This window comes from Nelumbo nucifera, chromosome 2 (genome assembly GCF_055504915.1).
Source record: "Nelumbo nucifera cultivar China Antique chromosome 2, China Antique-T2T, whole genome shotgun sequence".
In the NCBI taxonomy this organism is placed as follows: domain Eukaryota; kingdom Viridiplantae; phylum Streptophyta; class Magnoliopsida; order Proteales; family Nelumbonaceae; genus Nelumbo; species Nelumbo nucifera.
This window is the reverse complement of record NC_142650.1, coordinates 113,746,817-113,766,117: the sequence shown is the minus strand read 5'-3', so window position 1 is coordinate 113,766,117 and position 19,301 is coordinate 113,746,817. Positions and strand designations below refer to the sequence as shown.

Below are 19,301 nucleotides of genomic sequence, written 5' to 3'. Positions count from 1 at the left end.
TGGCTTTGAACATATGCAAACTTGGATGGAGGTATAGGGTACACCGAGAGATAGAGAGGGTTAGGAGGTGGAGGAGGCTATCGCCACCACCTGCCATTGGTTAAGGTTTGAGCCAGCTTGATTACCGCTATTGAAAGGAAGAAGAATAAGAAGAAGAAGAAAGGGAGCGGGATGAAAGGTAAAATTGGATTTAGTGGATGCTAATAGTAATAGTAAAGTTAGTCAAAGTCAAAAACAATAGGGGTGGTATTAGACAATATTCAACACACAAAATTTATGTTTGATTTGAAGGAAAAGATAAGGAAAGGCAAGAAAAAAAACTAAACATAACCTAGGGTATACTTAGTTTAGCCAAACCGAGTAGTTTAATAAATTTGCCCGAATATCTCCTAACGAAGACAACAATAAATGTGTGAGGCGCTCCCTGCGAGTAGTAGTCTCCCGGTCTCCCCTGCAAATCGCGCCGAGGCTATTTACGTAATTCCCCCGATGCCGGAAGGGTATGAGTCGTATGACAGCGGAAGAGCTTTTACAATCAGAGCGGCTATTAACGGTTTTCTTTCTTCCATTTTATCCTTTTTAGATGCATTCTGATTTCTGATTCTCATAAGAAGGGCCCACTTGCGTGTGCAAATACGGTCACTTTGGTAAAACTTTACCACTCAGCGCTCTCGGCTCTACCTTCTCTGCAACTTCAGGACCATTGGAACCGAAAACCTAGCAAAAATTTTGATTGAAGTTTGAATCTCCGTTCATTTTGAAACACTTGAAACATAGCGATCTCTGTTGGTTGGTTGATCGATTTTTTTCGCCCATTCTATTGTTATTCAGCGTTACCATGGGAGCCAGTCGAAAATTACAGGGTGAGATCGATCGAGTTCTAAAGAAGGTCCAAGAAGGTGTCGATGTCTTCGATAGCATTTGGAACAAGGTAACTTTTCCGATAGACAACTATTATATACTTCATCTAGTCTCGATGACTACCTTATACACTTACATCTCGAACACCTGCTATTTTCTTATAGTCCCATTCCTATTCTTTTTTTTTTTTTGTTTTTTAGGTTTACGACACCGATAATGCGAACCAGAAGGAGAAATTCGAGGCGGATTTGAAGAAGGAGATTAAGAAACTTCAGAGATACAGAGACCAGATAAAGACATGGATACAATCTAGCGAGATAAAGGACAAAAAGGTTAGATGGTTGCCTTCTTTTATCTGGACATGGTATCTGCATTGCAATAGAGTCAACTGGATGAGGATCGATATACACAATATTCACTAATAGGCTGTTTGTCAATATGTACGATTTTGTTTTTTTTTTTCCTAAAAAAATCAGCTGGCAGTTGTTTTTGTTTCTAAAAAAAGCAAAATACCACACATTGGCGAATTTCTTCATACTGTTCTCTGTAATGTGTTGCAAGGCGTCCATTTAGCATTTGCTTCTTTTTGTAGTATTCATGGAGCATCGTTCTCTAGAACTTGGCAGACTAGCTAAAAGCTATCCAATTTAGAGCCAGAGAGTGTTCGCCATGATAGTACTGTGATTCTGTATTCAAGTTCTTCATCACAAGTTTATTTATTTATTTGATAATAAAGGAAGATTCATTAAAATAAAAGAACGATACAAGATAAGGTGAGAAGGTATAACCAGGAAGCAATAACAACATAACAGCCTTACAAACCACCCCCTTAAAGAACAATACCAAGACTGACTAGTACCTAAGTCTTCCTTATAAAGTAACAACCAAAATCCAAAAGGAAACTAGACCCATTAATCATCAACGAAACATAATAGTCCATCCAAACTCAAATTCAAACAACAACTGAACATCACTCTTCACTAAGAATCTCCTCTGGGACTTCCTTCCCCCACTGCACCTCTGTTAACTTCATTATAAGCTTAATACAAGATGATCTCAAGAGACCAAAAGGAACTGGGGTTCAAATCCTTCTCTAACATGGCTATCAGCTATTGGCTAATATGGAGATTGGAGATCCAATGCAATGAGGGGCTCATCTTAGATATCAAAGATATTGCCTCTCCAATATGATTGTAGAGTCCTCAAGGAAATCCTTTTTTTTGATAATTGAATGAAATTTATTAATCGGCAATAATAATTAGTACAAGGTCCCCAAGGAGAGGCACGAGATGCAACCTCTCCAAGCTAGTTAAGTACAACTTTCCAATATACTAGAACAAGTTACAATGTAGCACAAAAAAGACCTTCCCTGGAAACCCCCTGTTTGGCCAAAAAATCAGCCATAGTATTAGCCGACCTACTTACCCATTTAACCTCAATTCTCATATTATTGGTTAACTACTTTACTTTTTTGATGAGGTCTTTGTAGCCCCAAATGGTAACATCCAGGTTTAAATGCCACCCTGTTACCACCAGTGAGTCCCCTTCAACTAGGAGATGTTCCACCCCAAGTTGGTTGGCAGTCTGGATCCCTTTTACAGCCGCTAGTATTTCTGCCCTTGTAGAGCCCCCCACTCCCATCGGTCTAGAGAATAAGGAGATGATGTTGCTGTCCTTATTCCTCACAACACCCCCTATACTTGAAGGCCTAGGGTTACCTTGGCTGCTCCCATCAAAATTTAACTTGATGACACCTTCTGGAGGCGGATTCCATCCTACCAAACTTCTATTCTTCTTGGTAGAAGTATTAGCTATTACTGACTAATTCCTCCACAGGCCATCAAAAGAGAAATCAGCAAAAATATCCAAGGTTTTCAACCAAAGTATTGCTCTTGTTAGGATATAGTCCTCTACTTCATCCAAGCTTCTCTCCTTCTCTAAAAAGACTCGTGCATTCCTTTCCTCCCAAAGAGTCCATAAGGTGGCTGCCCTGATACATTTCCACATGATCTTGCCTCTTCTTGTATGCCAAACAACAATAGATGGGTTAAATAACAAACTCACATCAGATGGTGGATACCACCAACCTCAAAATAAACTAAGGCTCCAACTCCATAAGGCCGTAGCAAAGGAGCAGGAGATCAACAAATGGAAACAATCCTCATTTTGTGCCTTACACAAGGAACTACAGTTCAGGGAAAGACAAAGAGAAGGTCTATTTTTCTGCAAGTTTTCCAAAGTATTGATTTTCCCATAATAAACTTCCCAGCAGAATACAACAATTTTTGGAGGAATAGGTCGCACCCAAACTTCTTTAATAGGGAACACTCGGGAACTGGGGTAGGAGCTGAGGTCTCTTTCTCTGCAAATTTTCCAAAGTATTGATTTTTCCATAATAAACTTCCCAGCAGAATACATCAATTTTGGAGGAATAGGTCGCACCCAAACTTCTTTAATAGGGAACACTCGGGAACCGGGGTAGGAGCTGAGGGATTTTAGAAAAGAAGCACAAGTAAGTGTACCTTTTGGAAGAGGAATCCAAACTTTTTGATCAGAAGATGTGGGGTCTGTTGAGCAGAAGAAGAAGAAGAAGAATAAAGGAAGGAAGAAGAAGAAGAAGGAGAAGAGAAGAGGTTGCAGACTTAAGGCCTCAAAAGAGCTGCTTCATGCGAGTGAAGCATTTGTATTTATACTATACTGGCCGTACAACACAAGATGTCTACAAAATTACAAAAATACCCCTGCGGGCACTCAACCTGTGTACAGTACATACAGTACATCTGTCAACACTCCCCCTCAAGTTGGGGCATAGATATCAATCATGCCCAACTTGTCACAGAGATCTTGGTGTCTGGAATGGTTTAGCCCTTTTGTAAAGATGTCTGCTAGTTGGTCTTCAGAGCTGATGTATGGAGTGCATACTTCGCCTGTGATGATTTTCTCTCTGATAAAGTGCTTGTCAACTTCAATGTGCTTTGTTCTATCATGTAGTACCGGGTTAGCAACGATACTTATAGCTACCTTGTTGTCACAGAGTAGAGTCATGGGTTTGTCCACTGGAAAACCCAACTCTCCCAATAGATTCTTTATCCACATACCTTCGGCTACTCCGTGTGCATTGCACGGTACTCAGCTTCAGCACTGGATCTAGCTACCACGGTTTGCTTCTTACTCCTCCAAGTAACAAGGTTCCCTCCTACAAAGGTGCAGTAACCACTAGTAGACCTTCTATCACTTTGAGATCCAGTGCAATCCGCATCTGTGTAAATTTCAACTCTCAAATGTCCATGTTTCTGGAATAATAAGCCAGCACCCGGGAACTTCTTAAGATACCGCAGTATTCTCTCCGCTGCTTCAAGATGAGTGGACCTAGGTGCATGCATGAACTGGCTGAGGACACCAACAACATATGCTATGTTTGGACGAGTCATAGAGAGGTACAACAATATCCCTACAAGCCTCTGAAATTGCTTCACATCCTTAAGAGGTTCACCTTGGCTGTCACTTAACTTATGGTTGGGGTCAATGGGAGAGTCAACTGGCTTAACCCCAATCTTTCCAGTGTCCTTAAGCAAGTCTAGGACATATTTCCTTTGGGAGATGAATATACCCTTTTTTGATCGGGCAACCTCAATTCCAAGGAAGTATTTGGCAGGTCCTAGATCTTTTACTTCGAACTGAGTGGCAAGGAAGCCATTCAAACTTTGAATTTCATCCTTCCAGTCACCAGTAACAATTATGTCATCCACATATACTATTAGGGCAGCCATTTTACCTTCTCCCCTTTTTACAAACAGTGTGTGATCTGACTGACATTGCTTGTATCCCTTCTGTTGAACTGCAGTATGAAATCTGCTAAACCAAGCTCTTGGTGATTGCTTCAGCCCATATAAAGACTTCTTTAACTTGCACACTTTCTGTTCATTTCCTTGAGCCAGAAAACCGGGGGGCTGAACCATATAAACTTCCTCTTCAAGGTCACCATTCAAGAAGGCATTCTTGATGTCGAGCTGATGTAGATCCCAATTCAGATTGGCAGCAAGAGAGAAAAGTACTCTAATGGAGTTCATTTTGGCAACAGGGGCAAAGGTTTCTGCATAATCAACTCCATATACTTGAGTAAAACCCTTTGCCACAAAACGAGCTTTATACCTCTCCACGGTTCCATCAGCCCCATGCTTAACTGTGAACACCCATTTACATCCAACTGGATCCTTTCCCTTAGGGAGATCAACAAGTTCCCACGTGCCATTCTTGTAAAGAGCATCAATTTATTCCTTCATGGCATTTGTCCATCCTGTACTGAGAGAGCTTCTGCCACATTCTTGGGAATAGGGATACTGTCAATGGAGGTAAGGAAGGCACGAAATGAAGGTGAGATGTTCTCATAGGAAACAAAGTTGGAAATGGGGTGTTTAGTGGTGCACGACCTAACACCTTTCCTGTGGGCAATAGGAAGGTCAAGATCATTAGCAACAGGGAGGTCAGGACCATCATTGGGAGTCAAGTTACCTGAGTGAGTATGAGCTTCCCCCGAGGAATTTGATGGCACTTGAGGTACAACTTCTGGATTCTCCATAGCTCTTGAACCTGGTTGGCCTTTACGACAACGAGAAAAAACATGGAAAGGTGGAGGGTCAGAAGGAGGAGAAGGATTAGGAAGAGGAGGAAGCTGAACCAGTTTCTCCTCATGTCTACACTCCCCCTGAGGAGAAACAGGAAAGAAGGGCTCATCTTCAAAGAAGGTAACATCCATGGAGACACATAATCTCCGAGAAACAGGATCAAAGCAATGATACCCTTTCTGAGAGAATGAGTAGCCAAGAAATATGCACGGGATAGCACGAGAGTCTAATTTCCCTTAGGTGGGAGATAGGTTTTGGACAAAGCACCGACAACCAAAAACACGAGGAGGGATAGAAAGAAGAGGGGCCTTAGGAAAGAGAAGCTGATGTGGGGCTTTGTACTCTAACCAACGAGAGGGCATTCGGTTAATGAGGTATGTAGAACATAGGACAACCTCAAGCCAAAATCGTTTGGGAACATTCATGTGGAGTAGTAGACCCCGTGCCACTTCAAGGAGGTGTCGGTTCTTCCGTTCAGCCACACCATTTTGTTGTGGCGTGCGGGCACAAGAGCTCCGATGAAGTGAGCCATGTGAAGCAAAGAACTCCGTGAGGTCACTATGAAAAAACTCTTTTGCATTTTCTGACTGAAATATTTGAATCTCGGTCTGAAATTGGGTGAAGACCATCCACTGAAAATCTTGGATAATTTTTGGTACTTTCTCACGGGTTCGCATTGGATATACCTAAGTGTATCTGGAATAATCGTCAATGAAGGTAATGAAGTACTTGTAGCCACTCTCAGAAGGTAAAGTAACAGGGCCCCACACATCAGAATGCACAATGTGAAAAGGAAACTCAGATTTACTATTTACTTGAGGAAATTGAGTTCTACAATGCTTGCTTAACTGACACGTTTGACAAGAAAAATTAGAAACAGACACTGACTTACACAATTTTGGGAAAACAACTTTCAAGGACTCAAAGGACAAATGACCCAGACGACAATGCCACAAATATATTTTACTCTTTCTGAACTAACTCATAGACTCTGTAACATGAAGGCCAGCCGTATTCTCCTGCATGTAGAGTCCATCAACCATACGTCCCCTACCAATTGTCCTCCCCGAGGCCAGATCTTGAATCACACAATAGGAAGGGAAAAAAGTCACAGAACAGTTTAAGGAATTTGTAACACTACTGACTGAGAACAAATTCATAGGGAATTTTGGAACATGAAGAACATCAGAAAGAGTAAGGCCGAGGGGAAGAGAGAGAGTTCCTTGACCAGCTATGGAAGTGTATGATCCATCAGGTAGTCTCACTTTATCTCTTCCAGAAAGAGGGTGATAAGTTTGAAAGTAAGAGGACATACCAGTCATGTGTTTTGACGCTCCATAATCAATGATCCATGGAGAGTCAAGGTTGTGAGAAGCAACATGGAAAGCTGTGGCAGGATTATCTGATGTGGATGCAAAAGAGGTGGTGGGAGGAGCATCCACCTGGCAAATTGCTCTACCATAAAGCTCCAAATGGTCACTGAAGGAGTTTACAATATCCTCCCTTGGGTAAGATCTAGAGTAGCTATGTTGGCCATGTGGTGTTTGAGTCACAGTAGAAGTGGAGGACTGATTCTCCCGAGTAACCATGTTGGCCATGTGGTGTTTCTTGGTACCCTGTTGCCCGGGCCTTCTAATTACATCTGAGCCTTGCTTCTTAGGTAGATCCTGAGCCCACTTTGGTTTCCCATGGAGATCCCAACAAGTATCTTTGGTGTGCCGGGGCTTCTAACAATTAGTGCACCACAATTTTTCCTTATCTTCTGCTTTCTTCTGGAGATCCCCTCTCTTGGAAGAAGGTCCACCACTAGTAGAGGTTCCCCCTTTTGCCGCCAACACAATTGCATCCCCTCCGGTGCTGTTCATCAAGTTTCTCCTGCTCTCTTCAGACTGGACAAGAGCATAGACCTCCTGAATTGAAGGAAGATCCTTAGAACTTAGAATTCATACTCTGATGGATTCATAGATAGGATTGAGACCATGTAAAAAAGCAAACACTCTTTGCTGTGAGACAAGTTTCTTATACAATTTTGCATCTTCATCACACTTCCAATCAATATTCTGGTAATGGTCCAACTCCTTCCAAACAGTGGTCAAGTCAGAGTAATAAACTGATAAACTTCTCTCCCCCTGTTGACAAGTAGATGAGGCTGCTTGTAGTTGATAAATCTTGGCATAGTGTCGAAGTTCAGAATATGTGGATTTTGCCTGTTCCCAGATCTCATTTGCAGTTTCAGCCCACATGAAGTTCTTCCTTATTTGCGGTTGCATGGAGATCAAAAGCCATGACATAACCATACTATTCTCCTGATCCCATCTATCATGTTCTGCACTTCCAGAAGGTGGTTCTTTGATTCTTCCATTTATGTAGCCTATTTTTCCCCTTGCAGTTATGTATAACTTGATCCCTCTTGACCACTCTAGGTAATTTAATCCATCAAGAGGAACAACAGCCATAGGGAAGGATAGGTCACTACTCCCACTCATTCCATTCAGCATTGTGGAGATTCCGGATGTAGCTGAATCTTCACTATTCATGATTCTAGGTTTAGAAGTACACAAAACCAAAGGCACACTGCCTTACAGAGCTGCTACAGTCCACAACTAGGCACTTGCTGATTTTCGGTTTCACAGAGAACCAAGCATAAACACTGCAGCTGCAGTACTAGTTTGCAGTGTAACCAGGTCTGAATGACCTAGGAGTCCACAGAACAATATACGAACACTGCACTTGCAGTGTAACTAGGTCTGAATGACCTACAGTTTTACAACTTTCATGAAGCTCTCTCAGTAGGAACAGCAATACAAGTGGTGGTTCACCACACCTAATCGGCTGATATCCACTTTCCAGGGCAGCCGAACAGTCCCTTAGGGTTTAGGGTTCATCAATAGTCCCTTAGAGAGCTGAAAAGAGCAACACACAATCGGAGGAGGGAAGAAAAAACAGCCGAACAGTCCCTACTCATATTTTAGGACATTAACAGTCCATCGAAATAGTGCAAGAAGATAACCATAAACAGAGAAACTTCAGTTCAGTACCTAGGTCACCCGAACTGTGAATAGGCAGTACACTCATGGACTCAATCTTCTCTGCAGGCCAGAACCCTTCTTCGTACATCTGGGATGGTTTTCTACAGTCTTCTTAGCCGAGCAACTCCAGTCACCAGCACCTGGGCTGGAGGATAAAGAAGAAAAAACTTGTAGCAGAACCCTTTTCTGTGCTAGGAAGTTGAGCAGTCAGCTTTCTTGTAGCAGAACCCTACTCGGCTGTGGAGACTAACCGAAGCACTAGAGAATGCTTCCTCTTCCTTGTCTTCGAGCATCAGGACTATAGCTTCTATGCAGCAGTGGAGAGAGACCTCAGCTGGTTGTTTTCCAGGCCTGGTTGGTTATGCTCTGATACCATGTTGAGCAGAAGAAGAAGAAGAAGAAGAAGAAGAAGAAGAAGAAGAAAGGAAGGAAGAAGAAGGAGAAGAGAAGAGGCTGCAGACTTGAGGCCTCAAAAGAACTGCTTCATGCGAGTGAAGCATTCGTATTTATACCATACTGGCCGTACAACACAAGAGGTCTACAAAATTACAAAAATACCCCTGTGGGCACTAAACCTGTGTACAATACATACAATACATCTGTCAACAGGGTCCAAACAAACTGGCTCAAGTAAATGAAGCAACTCAATGACATAAGTCAACTCAACATCCCTTAACCCCCTACGAAATCCAAAATCCCAGTTTAAAGACAAGGGATTAAACGGGTTTGGAAGAAACTTTGCCATTGGCTCATTTTTGTGAAGGGAGAGAGAGTAAAGCGAAGGGAACCGATCTTTGAGGGGTTGATTACCTGCCCAAACATCCTCCCAGAACTGAATAGAATCACCAAAACAAGCATCATACCTGAGGAAGCGAGGGAGTTGGAAGGTCACCAAGGAAATCCTTGATCTGTCACCAATACAAAAGTGGGTCTTTTGGGGTACTTATAGACAGATTGGATAAGGAGGTTGACAAAGAAGGGGAGAGGAAGAGGCTTTTGATAGGGGATAAAGGAGGGTTTGGGAAAGGATATAGAAGGGTTCAGAATGGAGAGGTGGATTGAGGGTAGGGTAGTTGAAACAGAAAACCAGACAAGTGGTGGTTTGGAAGTGGATAAGATTGGGGGTGTAGTTGGGGAGGAGATTGAGAAAGAAGTAAGTAAAGAAGGGGAAGGGAGAAGAGAGAAAGATGAGAGCAGAGCTGACTGATCAAAGGTTTACAAAAGGAAAAAGAGCTGTAGAATTTTATTTTTGATAATTAACAAGAGCTATAGAGTGAAGCCACTACAAAAAGTTAAGGAAGGTGAACGAAAAATATTTGAGGACTTGGACCCAGAGGAAGATGAAATTATTATTGATGAGACTCATGAAACTGGAAGTTGATTGACTTGGACATGGTGGTAAACACAGGGGTGGAGGTGAGCAAATTTTTGGGTTTGTATTTTATTAGAGGGTCGGAATTACCAGGGAAGCTTTTTAAGAAGGTGGAGGAGAAGTCTAGTTTGCAGTCGAAGGATGAAGAGAAGAACTGTATGATTCCTGGTGTGTCAAGTGTTAAGGAAAACAATGTGGGGGTTAATGAAGACTTGAATCCTGAGGAAATGGTAAGGGACAACTCTCAAGAAGGAATTAAGGAGATGACAAATCAGATTTTTGTGAAGAATGCGGTCTTTGACGTTCATAAAAAAAAAGAATGTGGTCTTTGAGTTAGAAAGGAGAAATCACAATTCAAAGGGTTCAAAGGTTACTGAAACCTTCCTGAATGCTTCTACTAAATGGTTCAGAAGCTGAAAAGATTACCAGTACAAGTGTCAAGAGTGTTTGCCAGGTTGAAAGGGGGTCTATTTGGGATTGGATGGAACAAGAAGGGGAAGAAGACAAAGAGGCTTATAAAAAGAAGTAAAGAGATTCGTAGCACAGACTTTGGAATTGTAGAGAAATCAGTTGAAGGATGGCAAATCATTCGAAGGGGCTTGGGTGTGTAGGGTTGTAAAGGGTTAGTTGGCAAAAAGCTTCTGCAAGGTGTTTTGGGGTATCTATTGCATTTTTGTATTATGTTAAGGGTGTTTTTGTTCAGGGATGGGTTTTGAGTTTTGTGAATGTGATATGGGTGATAGTTCTCTGTTGGAAAGCGAGATGGCCTAAAGGGGTGTTTTGGCTTTTGGTTTTCTTTGACGTACTCTTTGTGGGGCAATTTCTTATCACCTTTTCTTGTATCTTTTCTCCTCTTTTTCTAATTTAACTTTTTTGTTGATCTTCAAAAAAAAAAAAAAGAAAAAAGGATTTGTCACCACTCTTAGCAGATGCTATAAAATGGATTGGATTGAGAATTTTTGTCAAACAGTGCTAAAATGTGATTGTTCTCTTACAATCTATATCTATATCTGTATCTATACTATTATTAAAAGTATGGATGAGAGCGTGATTTTTTTTGACTAAAATGCCCCTATTTTTGTGAATTTGGTCCCTCTCTAATTGTGATGGCAGAAAATATAATTTTAACTAGTACTTTTCATCTTATTTAATTCCCTCTCGTTAAGTCTTATATTTAAGGTATTAACTCCCATCATCTTTCATTGAATTCTATTCTTAACTAAACTGCCATTATCTTTTAAATAAGAATTGTTGAATTTAAGAATATAAAATGCCCTTATCTTTTAAATAAGAATTGCTTTATACACAAAAATATAAAGAATGTTGAAAATTTGGAAACATATCATTACTATCATCATCGTCGTCTAAAATTGCCATGTGCAAGTGCAAAGCACATGCACACTTACTAGTATCAAAATAGTGTGCTGCATATATTGCATTCATATATGCCAAAAGAATGGAAAACTTTGGAAAGCTGTGCAGCAATTTCTAAGTTTTAAAGGTGTTCAATCCTTTTTGGTTGTTCACCAAGAGTATTTAAACTTGGGGTAAGCCTTTATGAAATGGGGATAATTTGAGAGAAAATCTACATTGGGTCTGGTTTGAAAGCAAAAGGGTTTTTGACTTGATATCCAATCCAGGATAGCTTGGGTTTCTCACCCATGTTATGTCACAAAATTAATATACATATTTTGTCGTCTTGTGTTATTTCTGTCTTGGAGCTTCAATTGAGTATCTTATTTATTTCTATTCTATAGTAACATGATATATCCTTGTTGTTCCAAAAACTACTATTTTGAATGCTTTTTTTTTGTTTGTTTTGTTCTGGAAATTTTTCCCAACTGTTATTGCATCTGATCTTTGGTTATGTTTGTGTTAGTGATGGTTCATGTTTTTGCAGTTATGAGTTTGTATGAGTAACTTTACCTTTATTATCTGGTGTTTAATGGATTAAATGTGGATTATTTGGTGTAAAATGTATTGATAGTAATCTGTGATTGTGGAGCTTGAGATTCCGGACTTGATGTTGACAATTAATTTTTTTGTTGATATATGTTGACATAGGTTAGTGCCTCTTATGAGCAGGCTCTGCTGGATGCTCGCAAGCTTATTGAGCGTGAAATGGAAAGATTTAAGGTTTGTGAAAAGGAAACTAAGACAAAAGCTTTCTCAAAAGAAGGGCTTGGACAACAACCCAAAACTGTAAGTGCTACTCCATCCTACCTTTGACCATTGATACAAACTTTCCATGCATTGTATTAGGACCCTACGATTATTGACTGTTTTTTTAATCGCAAAAGGGAAAAATCTATTAAAATAAAAGGAGAAATATAAGCAAATGGTGATGAGATTTCACCGTTCAGATATTAGCAAAAGCAAGAATACAAGAATAATCCACTATAGCTCCAAGTCCTAAATTCTAAATTCAAAGTAGACATTGCCAAATATCTCTTCTCAAGTCTTTAAATTGTGGGAGGAGTAAAGACCACTGCACCACCATGGCAAAAATTTCAACAACCAATTTTCTTTTATGTTGATATTTCTCTTGGAAAATACATTTGTTTCTTTCTCATCATATACCCCAACAAACAGCAAATGGACTGATACTCTGTGCTACCTTGGCTTTCTTATTCCCTCCCGACCTAGGCCATGCCAAGAAAATCTCCTTTGGTGCTGATGGATTAAAGCTACATTAAACATAGTGAAGAAGAAATCCCATATGAACTTTTTATTTTTTTTATTGGAAACAGTAACTTCATTAAAAATTTAAAACTATGACAAAGTACATCTGTCAACTCCTAAAATGAAGTTGACCCAAGTTACATACTCATTACAGCACTGCCCAAAACATGTTCTTCCTTACAGTCCCTTGTTTTGCTAAGGTATCCGCTAGCTTGCTAACTGACCTTCTTGTCCACTTAAAGCACACATCAATCTCCCTCGTTATATTGATTATTTCCCTTATCATCTGTCTATATTTCCATGCTCCCAAACAACCTCACTGCATCCACCCCATTAACAGCTTAGAGTCCCCTTCAATCTCCATTTGATGTAGTCCCAAATGTTTGACATATCTTACACCTTGAAGTAAAGCTATCCCATATGAACTTTGTCCAGCAACAATGTTTAAATAAATGATTCACTTCTTTCTGTTTCACACACAAAATACAATAATTGGCATCTGAAAACCTCTTCATTTCAGGTGGTCAATTGTTAAGATACTATACAAAGCATGGAGCCATTTCCATGCAAAGGCTTCAATCCGAGGAGGAATTGGATTACCCCAAACTCCACCAACATTGGATCTGCCAATTCGATTACTGATAATAGCTTAATAGAAGGATTTGGCAGAAAATTTCCCATCTATACAGACTATCCACCATCTTGGATTTGGCACATCAGCATCAATCTTCATACTCTCCAATCTTGAAAGCAGTAAGAGGCACTTCACCTCCCTGTCCAATAATGATTATCTTTGGGCACCAAAGAACCTGCTTAACCCTCCTCAAAATATTGTCTGACTAATTTTTGAGAACTCTATCTTCAAAAAAAAAAAAAAGAAAAATCCTATATAGTCTTGGACAAATGACATAGTTTCTCCTCTCTGGATCACAAATCTTCCCAAAATTTGATTTCTCTCCTGTCCCCTGCCACAGAATTTAGTATATTAATTACTCATGGCACTTCATAATTTCCTTTCCGAATGCATCTATGAGATGCCAACACTTCTCTGGAGTCTCAATCAAAACTTTAAACTCCATACTAACAATCACTCTTCTCCACATATCTTCCCTCTCTTTTGTATTTGTTTCCTTTTGGGTTTTAATGTAGTTTACTTTTAACTACTTATTTTTTTCCTTTTAAGCATAAAATGTTAACCTTTATGTGTACATAAAGTTCAAATCCTTTATTGATTATGAATCATTTTCTAATAGGATCCAAAAGAGAAGGCAAAATCAGAGACAAGGGATTGGCTAAACAATGTGGTATGTAGCTATGCTCTTTGTTTACATTAATTATCCTTTATTTTTTTTTTGAAAAAGGTAAAGTAATTTTATTCAATGAGAAAGCCAAATACAACAAGACTCAGGCCAACTAGGCCTTCCCGAGCCCAAAACATATTACAAGAACATCCATGATTTAGTACAAAGAAGGAGAAACATTCTGACTTTTAAACTCCTCATTCACCGACACCCAGGAGCAAATTTTCCCCACCACTTTCTGCACAATCTCATCTGGACTTTTAGATTGATTACAGAAAATTCTATTGTTTCTTTCCATCCAAATGGACCAAAGAACAGCCTGCGGAATAGTTTTCCTAACAAGCCTACCTTTCTTGCTAAGACCCTCCAATCTCCAACTCATAAACAGCTCCTTCACAGACTTAGGCATAGCCCAACACACCTCTAGTTTCTTGAAGAAATGTCCCCAGATTGAAGAGGAGATCGGACAGTGAATGCACAAATGATCTATAGATTCAGCACCCATGCCGCATAAAACACAGGAGGGATCAGGAATCTGAATACCCCTTCTCTCCAAGTTGACCCTAGTTAGACATTTATTCAAAACCATTGTCCAAACCAGGAAGTTAACCTTGGAGGGACAGGTGGGGTTCCAAATCTGCCCATCCGGGAAGTTCTCCTGACCTGAGCTGCATATCTTAAGGAAAAGGGATTTAACTGTGAATCTACCATCTGCATTCCACTCCCATACTCATATCAATTCTCTGATTTTGAATCTGCCCCAACAGACCTACATACTCCTCCACTTCCTAGTCTGGCAAATTCCTCCTACATAGGGGAGTCCAAGAGAAGGAGCCCCCAGCGGTACTAATGTTATTAGCAACTGAAGAATCTTGATTCACTGCAATTTGAAACAGCCGGGGAAAAGCATCAGCCAAGGGGCCTTCCTCACACAAGGAATCCTTCCAAAACTTGATTCTATCCCCTTTTCCAACTTTAAACTTGACCCCGTTCATGATAAGAGTACTGATCTTAGAAATACCAACCCATAGAGAACTACCCCCAAATGAAGGGGGATCGAGAGTTTTCCAATTTCTCCAATCCACACCATACTTAGCCGCAATGAGGCACCTCCCCCAAGCATTTCTCTCATAAGCAAATCTCCATATCCATTTGCGAAGAAGAGCAGCATTGAAATCTTTTACTTTCCTAACTCCCAAACCACCCTTCTCCTTAGGCTTACACACTTGCTCCCACTTAACAATGTGAATTTTCTTCTCATCCTCCCATCCCCTCCATAAGAAGTTCCCTTGAAGCTATTCCAACCTCTTTGCAATTTTATAGCCATCATTTTTTTTGCCAGAACAAAGGAACTGGATCCCTCCACTTGAAGTTCTTCCCACACTTTCTTCATCAATGGTCTGAGAGTTTCCTCCTCATACCAAGAGTTTTCAAATTTAAAGGGAGTTTTGACCTTCTCCCTCTCCCCACAAATAAGCTGAATAGTACTGTGGTCTGAGACAGGTCTGGGTAGAGATATCTGCCTAAAGTCCAGAAAGATGTCCTCCCAATTTGAGGAAACAAGAAATCTATCCAATCTGACCAGGGTAGGGGTATCCTGGTTATTTGTCCAAGTGAACCTGTTACCTTGAATGGGAATGTCCATTAGATCCATATTATTAATGAAATCTGCAAACTGCCTCATCGATACAGTTCTGCCACTTCTTGTATTCTTCTCTTCCACCGACAAGGTGACATTAAAATCTCCCCCAATAACCCAAGGATGAGTCAAAGTCCTCCTCATATCAGCCAGTTCCTCCCAGAAACTCCTCCTAAGATTAGAAACTGTTGGACCATACACGTTTGTGACTTGAACTATATTACCATCCTGCAGCTTCAAGACAAGAGAGATCGAGAAATTCCCACTTCTGCAAGAAATAAAACTACAAACAAGGGGGTCCCAAAGACATAGCAAGCCTCCCGCACTCCCATTGGCTGCCTTTGCCCTCCATCTTACCTGACCATCTCCCCAAATACTCCGAATAATACCAGCATCAATTTTCTCCAATTTGGTTTCTTGAATCAATACAATTCTCGAATTTGAAGCCTTTAAGGAATCACAAACCACCATTCTTCTTCTCCCAGACCCCAGCCCTCGAACATTCCAAGAAAGAATTTTAATATTCATTGATATAACAAAAGAAGAGCCAACACCTCCTACTCCTAGAATTCACTCCCCCCACCCTCTCAGTTTTTCTTCGACCCCCTTACATTAACTATCCTTTATCCATCCATGTGGTAGGCTTGAAAGAATTTCTACTCGTTTTCTTTGATTGGTGACAAAGTTTCTCTTCTTTTTTAATACAATACTTTACCTTCTTCAAAAAAGTTGCTTTGAATTCATTCACATTCATTTCCAACATTGTGCCAATATGTGCAGATTGGCAGTACAATAATGTTTCTTTTGGTCATTATATTTTCTCTTATGTGCACGTGACTTACCAGTGTACTAATAGCATTGCTTAGGCCATCAACTGAACTATCTACCCATACAACTGCTTTAGTTCTGTGCACGTGCCTTTTCCACTATGAAGTAGTCACTAATACAATCTTAACATGATAGTTAAAAATTTTCATGTAATGCACTAATCTTAACATAATAGCTATCCCACTCATCCTACTGACTTTTTTGTACTTGATCATCAGCCAGCTTGGTTGCCAGATGTACTGAACTATCTATCTATCTATCTATCTATCTATCTATCTATATATATATATATACTAGTAAACATGTACGTGCATTTGCACGTGACAGTATCTCCAAGACAAAACTATTTACAATTCATGGGCAGTTTTTGAACAGTTATAAGTGGACAGTTTTTTGGAGTGAGAGTAAAGGACATATATGCCCTCTTTATGCCCGTTGTGTGCTGCTTAGATAAGGGGTAGAAAATGTCCAATGAAAATTCCAGAAGAAAGGGACATTCGCTCTTTTATAGGTAGTATAGATATATATGTACATGTATATATGTATTCTTTATATATCCAATATAACAAATAATTACTCTCACAAAGATGTTTAACAGTTTAGGTTTAACTGAGGGAAAGGAATTTAGAAGAGGGGAGAAGAAAATGGTTATCCATAGAAATGAAAATGACAAGTTTTTGGGTGCAACATTGTACGCAGATTAGTGCAACTGTGGCATCTTTCTTCTTTTATGATTCTTGCTGATTATCTATGATGCATGATGCATCTTATGTTTCCTGCTTTTTTAGGTAAATGAGCATATATTTGTACCTTCTGTTTACTTTCCTCCTTGTATTGTTTTCTGCTTATGGGATAACTCCCATCTCTCTGGAGTTTTTTATGCTTTCACATATCTAATATTAACAAAGCTCTCTTGATCCGGTTATTATAGAAAATGAAAATGTCAAAAATATTGATTTTTTCTTGGAAAAAGCTCTGGCTTTTTTTTTTTTTTTGTGATTTATGCTTGTTTTATATGCATGTGGCTCTATATGCACGCACATGAAGTTTGTATGGTTTTTAACTGTTTTTCTGGTCTTTGATGGTCGGTTTCTTTTTCTTCATGCTTCTAATTTTCTATTACATCATTTTAAAGCAGTTTTTTGTGCACATTGTTTTGATCTTTTTTTTTTTTTGATGAATGATACATTGTTTTAATCTTATTATTAGGTTTCTGAGCTGGAGTCTCAAATTGATTGCTTTGAAGCTGATATTGAGGGGCTCTCTGTAAAGAAAGGAAAAGCAAGACCACCCAGACTGGTAGAATGAAAACTGCCTGTCTTATATGGTCCTAGGACATCCCCCCCTCTTTTATTGATGAAAAATCTTTTGTTTTGCAGACCCATTTAGAGACCTCTATTACCAGGCATAAAGCTCACATAATGAAGTTAGAATTGATTTTGAGACTACTGGATAACGATGAATTGAGTCCTGAGCAGGTCAATGATGTTAGAGACTTCTTAGAAGATTATGTTGAACGCAATCAGGTGTGTGCTACAGACAGAGAAATCTAATTCCGTTATTTATTTGATCATTCCCTCACAATCCATTTCCTTTCTATGTAATGTGAAGTATCGGAATGAGGCTGTGCATTACATTGCCTCTGTTTGCTCTTCGATGCAAATGGTGGACTTTGGATTGCCTGTTGTTTAACTTTGTTTCATTTTTATTTTTTATGCAGGAGGATTTTGAAGAATTTAGTGATGTTGATGAGCTTTACAATTCTTTACCATTAGACAAAGTGGAGTCGCTTGAAGATCTGGTCACAATTGGTCCTCCTGGCCTTGCTAAGGTGTCCCTATCATCCAGTTGAATAACTTTTGATGCTTTATCTTAAACTGTAAACTCAAGAAAACAATTTCTAATGGTGGGTGGCTTCCTGAGATGGAAGTTTGTGGGGAATAAGAAAAATGATGTTATGGATGGGTAGCAAAGATTAGCCCATAAAAAAGGGGCTTAACAAGCATGCAGGTCTATGTGTGTGTATTATATTGGTTGGTAATGGTTAACTTTTATTAGATGTTAAAAAGATTGACTTAATTACATAGCATGCCAAGCATCCCTAAATTATAGGCTGACAGAAGCCTCCTAGCCCCCTATCTCCTTCTTCAATGCTTAAAACAAGACACTTTTTAAAGACAAGGAACTAAAACTAAATTATAAAACCAATGTTTTAAGTAGGAATTAAGAATTTAAGACCCTAGCAAGGACTTATTTGGCACCCCTGCTTAAAAAAATACAAAAAAGCGCAAAATTTAACAATGGCGTCCCTGGGCTAAGGCGCATCTAAAGTCACTATGGCTGGGCCTAGGCAAGGTGCAAGCCTTGAAATGCGCCTCACTTGTGCTCCTAGGTGTGCCTTTTCAATCACTGCATTGAATCTCTTTTTGCTTGATGTATTTATGATAGTTTTCTTTCACACATTCCCAATATACAGCTTCTCAATGTACATGGGCGGATGTAATTTTTTTTTGGCTCTTTAACACAATACTTTCTCATAAAAAAAAGAAAAATAAACCCCTCCCCATACCTTCACAAAACAGCATCTTGTTTGCAAATTAGAGGTGTGACCACTACCAAATTTCTACCAGTCTTTCCATCCTCTAATCATTCCAGCTCTATCTGCCTTCAGTATTAACTGGCTAAACACATAAGCTATTATGGTAAAAAGGAAGGGGATAGAAGCTCTCCTTGGATCAAATCCTTATTGTTAGAAATAAATCATTCACTACCTCAATAACCGAGACTAATGACATGCCTGCAAACACCCCATGATACACTTTCTACATTTTGTTCTAAAATTACATTTCTCCTTGCCTCAAACCCTTTTTGTTGGAAATGAGTCCTTCACTGCCTCAAAGCCTTGATTCTGAATAATGTGAGGGTGAATAGCACGGGGAGGGACAAGAGAGTTTGGTTAGGGGA

The 19,301-nt window shown here is 39.7% G+C and overlaps 1 protein-coding gene across 12 annotated transcripts in view; it reads left to right on the top strand.

Annotated features, from left to right (window-relative positions):
- Positions 1–329: 329 nt before the first annotated feature.
- The window catches only part of LOC104611168 (uncharacterized), a 77,033-nt gene continuing 58,061 nt past the window's right edge, over positions 330–19,301 (top strand). For 8 of the 12 annotated variants that reach the window (XR_016082386.1, XR_016082387.1, XR_016082388.1 and 5 more), the window contains exons 1-7: positions 638–931; positions 1,062–1,193; positions 11,952–12,089; positions 13,823–13,873; positions 17,547–17,636; positions 17,717–17,863; positions 18,058–18,168. Coding sequence is in view for 9 of the 12 variants with exons in the window: in XM_088897648.1 (XP_088753774.1) it covers positions 839–931; positions 1,062–1,193; positions 11,952–12,089; positions 13,823–13,873; positions 17,547–17,636; positions 17,717–17,863; positions 18,058–18,168 (762 nt within the window). In the remaining 3 variants the exon portion in view is untranslated. Of the gene's footprint in view, positions 554–581; positions 932–1,061; positions 1,194–11,951; positions 12,090–13,822; positions 13,874–17,546; positions 17,637–17,716; positions 17,864–18,057; positions 18,169–19,301 lie in introns of those variants that run through there. The other 4 variants (XM_088897646.1, XM_019200071.2, XM_088897647.1 and 1 more) reach the window with 3 other exon arrangements.